The sequence below is a fragment of the Leuresthes tenuis genome, unplaced genomic scaffold (assembly GCF_036924035.1).
Source record: "Leuresthes tenuis unplaced genomic scaffold, fLeuTen1.0.hap1 SCAF_23, whole genome shotgun sequence".
NCBI lineage: Eukaryota > Metazoa > Chordata > Actinopteri > Atheriniformes > Atherinopsidae > Leuresthes > Leuresthes tenuis.
Window position 1 is genome coordinate 3,599,921 of NW_027325377.1, and position 11,566 is coordinate 3,611,486.

General features: G+C 44.5%; 1 protein-coding gene across 1 annotated transcript; it reads left to right on the top strand.

Moving 5' to 3' along the window:
* Positions 1-425: 425 nt before the first annotated feature.
* Positions 426-9,153, top strand: cct2 (chaperonin containing TCP1, subunit 2 (beta)). The gene is made up of 16 exons (XM_072377270.1): positions 426-520; positions 2,172-2,246; positions 2,338-2,403; positions 2,579-2,690; positions 3,971-4,047; positions 4,132-4,244; positions 4,945-5,147; positions 5,233-5,333; positions 5,437-5,564; positions 6,197-6,300; positions 6,413-6,532; positions 6,685-6,813; positions 8,276-8,379; positions 8,508-8,607; positions 8,682-8,823; positions 8,901-9,153. Exons 1-16 carry the CDS (start codon positions 518-520, stop codon positions 8,929-8,931), a joined length of 1,608 nt encoding a protein of 535 aa, XP_072233371.1. The 5' UTR covers positions 426-517; the 3' UTR covers positions 8,932-9,153.
* The last annotated feature ends 2,413 nt before the right edge of the window (positions 9,154-11,566 follow it).

An 11,566-nucleotide genomic window follows, 5' to 3' on the forward strand; every position in this document is an offset into this window, starting at 1 on the left:
TGATGAAGATTGAACTATTAAATCCTTTAGACTTTGTGGACCGCTGATGCAGTTTGATGACATTCTGTTGGAAGAGCCTCTAATTCTTGTTTATTTAACATTTATTTATGTGGTTTGAATTAAATCAAGTGATATTAAATTGAAGGATAAAGTCGTAATCTTAACAAGTTTCTCAACCAAAACGTATTCAACCTGTATTCATTTAATAGCTTTATTAGTAATTGTAATTATCTGTTCAAATGTAAATATTAGAATAATTTGATTATTCTACTATTAAAATGACTGAAACCATATATAACTTATATATGTAACTCTTATTATTCCTCCCCTTCTGGTTTATACCGTATATGGTTCTCAAAACAATATCCAGACTCTGTTAAAAAGCAGATGAAGGCAGGAAGCTGCTTTCCACGATACGCCTTGAACACAGCATTACGCTTTTACGTCTGTGCGTCACTACTGCTTCCAGCCCTTCTTCTGTCTGCGTGCACGGCTTCAGCCTTGAATTACAGACATCATGGTGAGCTTCTGCCTTAATTTATCCTTTTATGAAACAGTTAGAGTCGGACGAAATACAGAGCGTCGCTGCAACAGACAGTTAAACACGTTTAGGTGCGGTTTCCAAGCCATTTGTGACGTTTTGGCGTGTTTTTTAGCTTTTTGTTAGCGATTGATGCTAACCGGCAAGCAAGCACATGGGCGTTGTAGCTGCGCTAGTGGCTAAGCTAGCAGCTTTATTGAAGATGTTAGTTTAAATAAACTGATATAAAGTTGTCGGGTGTTGTTCAGATAGCTTTGTTTTACGTCTTATTTGGTTGTTTCACAGTCTGATTGTTGGTGTTTATCTTAGTTAGCCTGTTAGTATGTTAGGTTAGCATGTCATCTGGTCTTTGTGACTGACAGGAACAAATCCGCAGTAATAGATATTTGTGAATTATCTGTTAAAATATATTAATTATGTATTATTAAAGAAGCAGCACAAACATTCTTCATCTTAACAATGTAATCACCCGCCTCATAGGTTTTTATTTTTTCCGTTTTTTATGTTTATTCCTATTTCATGAAAGCTTCTAGTGGGTTCCAGGATGAAATGGGCGGGGCATAACTGCTGATGCATTCAGTGATACTCGGAAAAATCAGATTTATCTAGTCAAAGCCCCGTGACGATTTATTTATTCTTTTATCAGGTGCTTTAAGCTTAATTTAAGTGAGAAGTTAGAGATGCAGCAAATTATTGTTTGATTAGATGACTGACAGCAGATTTATTTGGCAGCTTTGTGTCCCAACAAAGTGTTTTTCAAGATATCTTTTATAACTGTCTTCTGTGGTGGTCCATTTGTCAAAGCGGCCCAGTCAGGTGCTTTTTTATTTAGTTCATTCAGTTTACGGTCCTTAACCTCACTGTCATTCAGCTGCTTCCTCACACTTTCCTCATTATCTAATAAAATGTTGGAAGAAGGGAAATATCACATTTTAGCATCATTAGATGGCTTTCATTCTACAAAAAGACAACAACGAAGTAAGAGGCAATGATGCTATTTTGTGACTGATATAAATGGAAGTATATTTAAAGAATAAAGACCAAAAAAAGGGGGCGGGGCCCCTCCTTTTAGGCTTGGGTCCTCTACCAGAGGCCTGGATGCTGCCTTCACTTCCCACATCTTTTCACCTTCCTGCTTCAGCCCTTTGTGTTTTTCGTGCTGCTCGAGTTCCTTCTTCTTGGTGTTTGTGTCACTTCTCATCCTGTCCTGTTGTGTTTGTGACTGAATATTTTCTGATTTATTCTGAACATTTGTGGGTTTTGGACTCTCGTTCAGACGCATCCTTGCTTGTGTGACTCTGGAAAGGAGATTTATTTCTATTTTCTGCCGTAAATGAGTAAAAAATGAGGTTCGACTCCAAACTAAAGACTGTTTCTAAAATCCTGTGTTCACTTCTGCTGCTTATGTTCCAGTTTTTGTCGTTTTGTGCAACAAAATAAGAGTTTTTCTCGTTTTTATGAGCAGTAAATAAATGAATTGTTCACAAGTTGATTCTTATGTTGTTGAAACAATGTTGCGTCTGATTATTGTTGAAACTCTGTGGATAAATGCTGGTATTGGATCCCTAAACTTAAACAGGTTCCTTGTTGAGTCGTGATTCTGTCGGTAACTGATGGTTTTGTTCTGCAGGCGTCCTTATCGATGGCCCCGGTCAGCATCTTCAAACATGGAGCCGATGAAGAAAAAGCAGAAACAGCTCGACTGGTGGGTTTGTTTTCCTCAAACCTCTCAGGTTTTATTTTTATTTGGATTGATGGGCAGACTTCTGATGGTGTTTGTATTTTCTCCTCTGCAGTCGTCTTTCATTGGCGCCATCGCCATCGGAGATCTGGTGAAGAGCACTCTGGGACCAAAGGGGATGGTAAGCTCAGATTCTGCTGCCTCAGGTCTGTTATGCAATGGAGCAGGAAGAGAAATGGGAGGTGTAGAAGCCTTAAAGTCGCCACATCGGGCCTTTTTTCTGCAGCGTTTAGTTGGTTCTTGTGTTGCTCGGGTTCAGAAATAAAGACCCTCCGTCTCCTCTCGCCTCTCTGCAGGATAAGATCTTGCTGAGTGGAGGGAAAGGCAGCATAGTGACGGTGACCAACGACGGAGCGACCATCCTAAAAGCCATCGGCGTCGACAACCCAGCGGCCAAAGTTCTGGTTGGTGAGTGGAGACGTTAACTTTCTACGCTCACTTTCTGCTTATATCGGCCTGTTTTTGTGGAGCATTTCCTTCCATCATGTAAATGATGGTCAGGGCTTCGGTAACCCGCGGCGACAAAACGCTGACAGAGCTCAGATTGGTGGTTTTACTGAAGCAGTTTCTCTCAAACTGCCTTATAAAGGCAACGTTAGATCTTCACATTTTGCATAAAGCTGGAGGTGCTTCAGATAACTCCTCCTTCTTCTTCTTCTTCTTCTTCTTCTTCTGCGTTTTGCAGCATTTGAGCGCAGCGTCCTGTTTGTTTTCTCTCAAACTGCCTTATAAAGGCAACGTAAGATCTTCACATTTTGCATAAAGCTGGAGGTGCTTCAGATAACTCCTCCTCCTTCTTCTTCTTCTTCTTCTTCTGCGTTTTGCAGCATTTGAGCGCAGCGTCCTGTTTGTTTTCTCTCAAACTGCCTTATAAAGGCAACGTAAGATCTTCACATTTTGCCTGAAGCTGGAGGTGCTTCAGATAACTCCTCCTCCTTCTTCTTCTGCGTTTTGCAGCAGTTGAGCGCAGTGTACCGTTTGTTTTCTCTCAAACTGCCTTATAAAGGCAACGTAAGATCTTCACATTTTGCATAAAGCTGGAGGTGCTTCAGATAACTCCTCCTTCTTCTTCTTCTTCTTCTTCTTCTTCTGCGTTTTGCAGCATTTGAGCGCAGCGTCCTGTTTGTTTTCTCTCAAACTGCCTTATAAAGGCAACGTAAGATCTTCACATTTTGCATAAAGCTGGAGGTGCTTCAGATAACTCCTCCTCCTTCTTCTTCTTCTTCTTCTTCTGCGTTTTGCAGCATTTGAGCGCAGCGTCCTGTTTGTTTTCTCTCAAACTGCCTTATAAAGGCAACGTAAGATCTTCACATTTTGCCTGAAGCTGGAGGTGCTTCAGATAACTCCTCCTCCTTCTTCTTCTGCGTTTTGCAGCAGTTGAGCGCAGTGTACCGTTTGTTTTCTCTCAAACTGCCTTATAAAGGCAACGTTAGATCTTCACATTTTGCCTAAAGCTGGAGGTGCTTCAGATAACTCCTCCTCCTTCTTCTTCTTCTTCTTCTACGTTTTGCAGCAGTTGAGCGCAGCGTCCCGTTTGTTTTCTCTCATCATATCTGGTCGTTGAAACCGTGATTTTTCTCTAATGAAATGAGCTCCTAAAGCAGATTTCTAAGCAGGTGACACCAGGTGAGCGCTCAGATCGTTGTGGCGCTGCAGGTTGTTTCACGCTTGAATCGCTCTGTTTGCAGACATGTCGAAGGTTCAGGACGATGAAGTGGGAGATGGGACGACCTCCGTCACCGTGCTCGCTGCAGAGCTGCTGCGGGTAAACGCCAGAGCTCCTCCCTGTCTGCGTTATTCACAGGTTGCTGATGATGCTGTTCTTTAACCGTCACTTTTTCCTTCGCAGGAGGCGGAGCTTCTGATCGCCAAGAAGATTCACCCACAGACCATCATCTCCGGCTGGAGGAAGGCGACTCAGGCGGCCAGAGACGCTCTGAGGGAGGCTGCCGCCGACCACAGGTGAGATTCCACTCCAGGTTTCAGTCCGTCGTGTTATTGGTGCTAAATGTTGACTCGTGCATTTTATATTCAGCTGAAGTCATGTGACACATTCAACCCCCACAGGGATCTGTGATTGGTCCACGGCTAATTATTCACATTAATGGTGTAATATGAATAAGTTTTAAATCTAAATTTAGTTTTTGCACTGTTAGACTGTTCCAACACAGACAGGCTTTTGTGCAACATCAGCTGCTGTGACGTGGCATTTTTCTGCTGAATAAAATGATAAAAAGCACGAATGCACAGAAAATATCTTCCAACTGATGTTGTATAAAATTGTCCGTCAGGAAGCAAAAGAAACGGCATCACATCTGAGGTAGTTGGCTCCATGATCCGGTGATCAGCCTCTTTTAATGAAATTATGCTAGCTAGCTCATCGTTAGCATAGCTGCTGTTAGCGCCAGATGAAATATATCAGCAGAACTTACTGAACTTTATGGAGTTTTTGGGCTCAAATGTGTGGCTTCAGTAGTTCATCTGAAACCATCTGTGCACGTGAAAGGACTGCACCGTGCATGTCGGGGGCGTGGCCTACAGGAAGTAGCTGTGAATGGCGCAGATTCTTTCAGCCAAGATTAAGCTCCAATATGTTTTTACCAACTGCATTTCCAGTTAATTCTGATGGAAAGTCTTCTTCTTCTCCTCCCCGTCTCCATAGCAACGACGCAGCTCGTTTCCAGGAGGACCTGCTGAACATCGCCCGCACCACGCTGTCCTCCAAACTGCTGACTCACCACAAAGACCACTTCTCCAAGCTGGCTGTGGACGCCGTCATGAGGCTGAAGGGCTCCGGGAACCTGGAGGCCATCCATGTCATCAAGAAGCTGGGGGGCAGCCTCACCGACTCCTACCTGGATGAAGGTGAGGCCCCGTGACCTCATGGGGGGGGGCTCTGGTTCTGGATCTGTGGCCGACCCGTAAGGTTTTATGTTTTTGCTCCAACCAGGTTTCCTGTTGGACAAGAAGATCGGAGTAAACCAACCAAAAAGGCTGGAGAACGCCAAGATCCTGATTTCCAACACTGGCATGGACACGGATAAGATCAAGGTTTCCTCAGCATCTCCAGAAGCCGTTCATTTTACCGTCAGAGCCTGAATGTGAAGCTTTCTTTCTTTGGGACGTTTGTCTGAATTTTCATCGTTTGTCTCAGATTTTCGGCTCCAGAGTTCGAGTCGACTCGACGGCGAAGGTTGCAGAGATCGAACTGGCAGAGAAGGAGAAGATGAAGGAAAAGGTCGACCGGATCCTGAAACACGGCATCAACTGCTTCATCAACAGGTACAAACCTCAGCTGGAGGATGGATGCTCATCCAGGAAGATGACATGATCTGTTGAAGCAGGATCTGTTCACATGATCTGTTGAAGCAGGATCTGATCACACGATCTGTTGAAGCAGGATCTGATCACATGATCTGTTGAAGCAGGATCTGATCACACGATCTGTTGAAGTAGGATCTGATCACACGATCTGTTGAAGCAGGATCTGATCACATGATCTGTTGAAGCATGATCTGATCACACGATCTGTTGAAGCAGGATCTGATCACACGATCTGTTGAAGCAGGATCTGATCACACGATCTGTTGAAGCAGGATCTGATCACACGATCTGTTGAAGCAGGATCTGATCACACGATCTGTTGAAGCAGGATCTGATCACACGATCTGTTGAAGCAGGATCTGATCACACGATCTGTTGAAGCAGGATCTGATCACACGATCTGTTGAAGCAGGATCTGATCACACGATCTGTTGAAGCAGGATCTGATCACACGATCTGTTGAAGCAGGATCTGATCACATGATCTGTTGAAGCGGCCAATCACAGCGTCTGGAAAGTCTCCTGTTTCCTGTCTTTAACTTCTCTTCTTCTTCTTCTTCTTCTCCTTCTTCTTCTTCTCCTCCTTCACAGACAGTTGATCTACAACTACCCCGAGCAGCTGTTTGCTCAGGCTGGCGTCATGGCCATCGAGCACGCCGACTTCTCCGGCGTGGAGCGCCTCGCTCTCGTCACTGGTACGCATCTCATTAAGTGGAACCCCCCGGAGGCCGCTTTAATCACTGGGCTCTTTGAATTTTAAGGTAATCTGCATAAAAAGAGCTAAACCTCAGTCCTCTGTGTGATCAGGTGGGGAGATCACCTCCACCTTCGAGCACCCCGAGCTGGTGAAGCTCGGTCACTGCAAGCTGATCGAGGAGGTGATGATCGGGGAGGACACACTCATCCACTTCTCCGGCGTCGCCATGGGTACGTGAGAAACGGATTTAATGGGATTTATCACCGTCTGACCTGTGGAAGGTTGATAAATGATGCTTCAGATTCAGCTTCTTCAGATCTTCTTTGAAGAGGCGAAGCAGCCAAACGTAGACGGTGGTAACCTTTGACCCCTCCCCCCTCAGGTGAGGCGTGCACCATCGTCCTGCGCGGGGCGACTCAGCAGATTCTGGACGAGGCCGAGCGCTCGCTGCACGACGCTCTGTGCGTGTTGGCTCAGACTGTGAAGGAGCCACGCACCGTCTACGGAGGAGGTGAGCACACGCAGAACCCTGAAACCGCCACACTGCCCCCATCAGGCCGGGCTGGGAATTACAACATGGCTTTTAAGGTTGTCACAAACACCACAGAGGGAGAGAAGACTAATTATGGAGAGAAATGACACGGTTTTAATGGTTTTAATGGCTCCAGATCCTTCTTTTTTTCTTCTTAATGAAAATAGCAGCAGCGCGTAAATCAACTTGGATACAAAACCGATTCTTTCTCTTTACTGGACAACTGATGAAAGTAGATCATCTGCAGAATGACTACGACAAAAAGATGAGAATAAAAACATTTAAGGTCACTTGTAGAGATGAAAGAGTTCAGTAAATTAAGCGTTAACCCTTCAAGTGCTGAGGTTGACTTTTAAAAGGCTGCAGATTAAAATGGTCAGAGATAAAGATGCTGTAAAGGAGAAAAATACTGATGACATCACTGATGACATCACTGATGACATCAACACATTTCCACGTGGTTTTCTTTTCTTTTTGATCCTTTTCTGACTTCATGAACACAACTATGAACAAAGCTGTTCCAACTTGTGATCTTTTTCATGTTTTTCTGTCTTTTTATCCACATAAAAACGACAGAAAATCAGTAAAATTCACGTCAGTAAGAACCAATCAGGTCCTGGTTCTGGTTTCAGGGTTTGAGTGGCAGAGGACTGGTGTTCATATCTGTTAGTTTCATCTGTTCTCAGAGTCCAGAAATCAGCAGCTCAGTGGGCTCAGCATCTGTCACATCTGTCTCCTCCATGACCAACAGGCTCATCAAAGTGTCTGACCCCCCCCCCCCCCCCCCCCCCCCCTGTGCCCCATCTACATCCACCTTTTCCCCATCATTAAGGCCTCATCGACCGCTGCCTCCCTCACTGAACAACAGCTTAAAGTCGCTGTCCTCCCATCTGCTTTCACCAGTAAAGATTTTAACCAAAACATCTCGTCTTTTTAAACACTTTTTATACATTTTCTCTAAATTTCTTCCATATGAACACTTCCTGTTAGCTGCCTGAGCTAACGGCCGCCACTGAAACGGCTTTTTGGTTCATTCGCTTCCCCATCAGTTTACTGGAACATTTTGAATATGAAGACACCTTAACTTGGGCTGTTAATTCAAATAAAACATGTCTGCCATCTGGTTGAAACCAGGTCTGATGTTATGTGGGACTTTTAACCCGTTTTATCCAGTCTGGGGGCCCACAGGCTGTTTCAGCGCAGGTTGTTGGTTCTGAACTGTTTAACGATGTTCAGGTGGAATAAAGGTGAACCTGTTGGGCTGCGCACACATTATGTTGTTTCACTTTAACTGGAACTATATTCCAGGGTGTTCTGGCAGGGTGTTGATCTCAAATGTCGGGTGGTTCTGGTGCTGGAGCCTGAACTTTGGTGGATGGGACACAATCACCCCTCATACCTGCACATTCTGACCAGATTCATCTCCCCTTCTCCTCATCAGGCTGCTCTGAGATGCTGATGGCCAAGGTGGTGACTGATCTGGCCAACAGGACGCCAGGAAAGGAGGCGGTTGCCATGGAGTCCTTCGCCAAGGCTCTGAGGATGGTGCGTCTGTGGTTTTTCTGTCTGCTCCATGCTCGGCCGTCTCCTGCAGAACGCCTCGGGTCTCCCTTCATCTCAGGGAAGCTCAGATCTTACAGCTGTCAGACTATTCACTCACTTGTGTTTTCCAGCTGCCGACCATCATTGCAGACAACGCCGGCTACGACAGCGCCGACCTGGTGGCTCAGCTGAGAGCTGCACACCAAGAGAACAAGACCACATGTGGACTGAGTGAGTGAGCGCAGAGATTTGTGAAAGCTTTGGGGTGGGTTTGAGTCACATTGACGGGTAACGTGTTCCTGCAGACATGTCTGAAGGCACCCTGGGAGACATGACGGAGCTCGGCATCACCGAGTCCTTCCAGGTGAAGCGCCAGATGCTGCTGAGCGCCTCCGAGGCGGCCGAGATGATCCTGAGGGTGGACAACATCATCAAAGCTGCGCCCAGGTCTGTCCTCCGCCGCTCGTGGTCATCTTACGGTCAGCGTGTGCGTTTTCTGTGGCTAACGGAGCGTCTGTTTGCAGGAAGCGGGTCCCGGACCACCACCCCTGCTAGAGGAGGAAGCAGACGAGCAGCAGGCTGACTTTTATTCATCACCTCTGTGTAGCTCAGACTAAGAAGTGCTTCGCTGTTGTTTTCCCCCGCAGTTTTAAACCCTGTCGCACTGCGGGGGCTCGCCGGCCGCCGCTCGCCGGCCGCGCCCACACCGTTTAGAAAGGAAGTTTGGACGTTGTTTGTTTTTGTTTACTGAAATAAACGAAGTGGTCATTAACCGTTGGTCTCTTTGTGTCAGTCTCTTCACTTTAGTCATGAAAATGTGTGAAATTTAACTTAAATGAAGCACAAAAAGCTTTAGATGGAATTAAATATTTAATAAAAGCCTAAAAATATTCCTTTTTTCATTCCATATGCACGGATTCAGTTTATTTGTGAGCAACCTGTCGTCTGAAGGCGTTTTAACGAAGCGTACGAACCAGGTACAGGTGAGCACTTTAACTGAGTCTGATTATTTATATGCTTTGGTTGGAGGCTTTTATTCTACATGTGCCTCATTTTCACTTCATCTTGAGCTCATCTTACCCCACCCTCGCCTATAAATTACAGCCACAGCTGGAAACCAGCATTCAGAAGAGCAAAGCAGCCATTTTCTAGCTGCATTTTATGCTTTATATCATAAAATGTGGCCCTGAAAGCCTTTCTGCTGCAGATGTGTACTGAAGGCCTCCATCCTTTGGTGTTTTCCCCCTTTTACTTTGAATATTTGGTGTATTTGTGTTAATTTTAGCTGTGCACATGCACTTTATTGCAGTTCATGGTGCTAAAATCTACTTTTTCACAGCCGTACTGAGAACTCTTTACTATCTGCACACGTCTTTGTGTAAATTTGTCTTCCTGCATGTTGGTTTGTGTTCAAACTCATCAGGTCAGAGTGACTGAGTCCTGGCAGTGTCAACACACCGATGTTACTCAACCACACTGTCAACAACGAAGCCAACACACACACTCAGCTTTCAGTGTGTTTTTGAGCTCAAGGTGAGACTTCAGCTAAAAGTCCCTCCAACAGTTTACTCACAGCTGTGAAAGAAACTTAGACTGTAATCATAATAAGATCTTGATATGTAACATTGTGGACTTTATTTAGCATTTTTATTCAAGTTTCCATCCAGAAGAGGAAGATGAATTTAGTTTTGGTGGATGTATAAATCTCTGAGGTGATGCAAATCTTTTTAGACTGAGGATGACTTACACTTTCCAAGCTTTTCATATGTCTGATGTTCACAATAATCCTTCATTAAAACCAGCCTGAGAATCCTCAGCATATATTCCACCGATCAGAGCTTTTATATTACAGGATTTCTTCTTTATGTGGTCCTTTCTGCTTATTCTGACCTTTTATTGCTTTGAGTCAGTTCAACAATGGACATTTCCAGTGTTTTAATCTTATTTTCTTCTGATTAAGCTCTTCTTTTTCAGTGTTAGCAGTACTAAAACATTCAAATTAAACGATGATGCCGTGTACTGCGCAGCAGACATAGTTTATTGTAGAGAACATTTTAGATTAGTTTCCCCTTAAGACACTCCAGTGTTGCTTTAAGGGTTTTAAAAAGGTCTTTTTTCTCCTGTACCTTCCATCATTTGTTCACTTCTAATTTCCCTGCCACCCTCCCACAGCATGATGCTGCCGCCGCCGTGCTTCAGTGTGGGGATGGTGGTGTTAGGGTGGCGCCACAGGGTTTGTTTTCCTTAATTTTAATCTAGTCTGACCAGTGTTCCTTCTTCCTCATCTTTGGGGATTCTCTGGATGCTTTTCATGGCTTTTTTTTTCTCCACTCTTTTATTTCTTTGTGGGAGGAAAACTCAAAGTGGTACCAACAGCCTTTATCACCTTTCTGACCTCTGGCTCGGTCTGAGAGTCGAGCCGACATGTGCTGACTTTGTTTTACTTGTTTCATTTACTGATAATAGATTTAATTGTACTCTGACATATTCGGTTCATTCATTTTGTCTCCAACCATGAATATGAAAGCTGTAAGAAGAGCTCATTGGTCTACATTGAGTTGTAGACTCTGGAGCCTTTAACAACAGGCGTAAAGAACTGAGATCAACTTATATCAACTAACCACTCAATTCAGTTCAATTCCATTTTATTCATAAAGCGCCAAATTAAAACGAATGAAACGATGTGACCTGGCAGCAGCAGCTCATAATTTAAGGCTTCAAATCACATGGGGCAGACAAGTATGCACCATTTATCGTGTTCTCAGGTTTTTTTTTGTTCTATTAAGCATTTTTTCTTCTAATTTCACCGCATCACTGTGGATGTTGTGCAGCTTGGCAGGTCCAGTGGATGAGATTCGCACATATGTCTGCTTAAATGACAGGTTGACTGGGGGAATCGCTTTATTTCCTGCACAGCGGGTGCAGTAAAGTCTCATCTGTTGAAGCAGATGTGCCACAAAGATAATCAGACTTTTGAGCCTTAAAACAAAGCTAACTTCCCTACATCTGGAGAGTTTTCCACGGACTGTTGGCTCATTTTACCCAGTAACTGCTCATGTTTCCGGGTGTTCAGGTCATGAAATAATGTGTGTTTCTGCACACACTCAGAGGACGTGATTTGGGGTGGATTTTCTCTCAGTTTCACCACAGACTCAGATCCAATCAGAGCAGCAGCTTCCTCTGATAAACC

Bases quoted from the DNA above. Each gene is read 5' to 3' on its own strand.
- cct2 (XM_072377270.1), top strand. The intron at 4,048-4,131 runs GTAAACGCCAGA...TTTCCTTCGCAG, and splicing joins TCGCTGCAGAGCTGCTGCGG to GAGGCGGAGCTTCTGATCGC. The intron at 5,148-5,232 runs GTGAGGCCCCGT...TGCTCCAACCAG, and splicing joins CGACTCCTACCTGGATGAAG to GTTTCCTGTTGGACAAGAAG.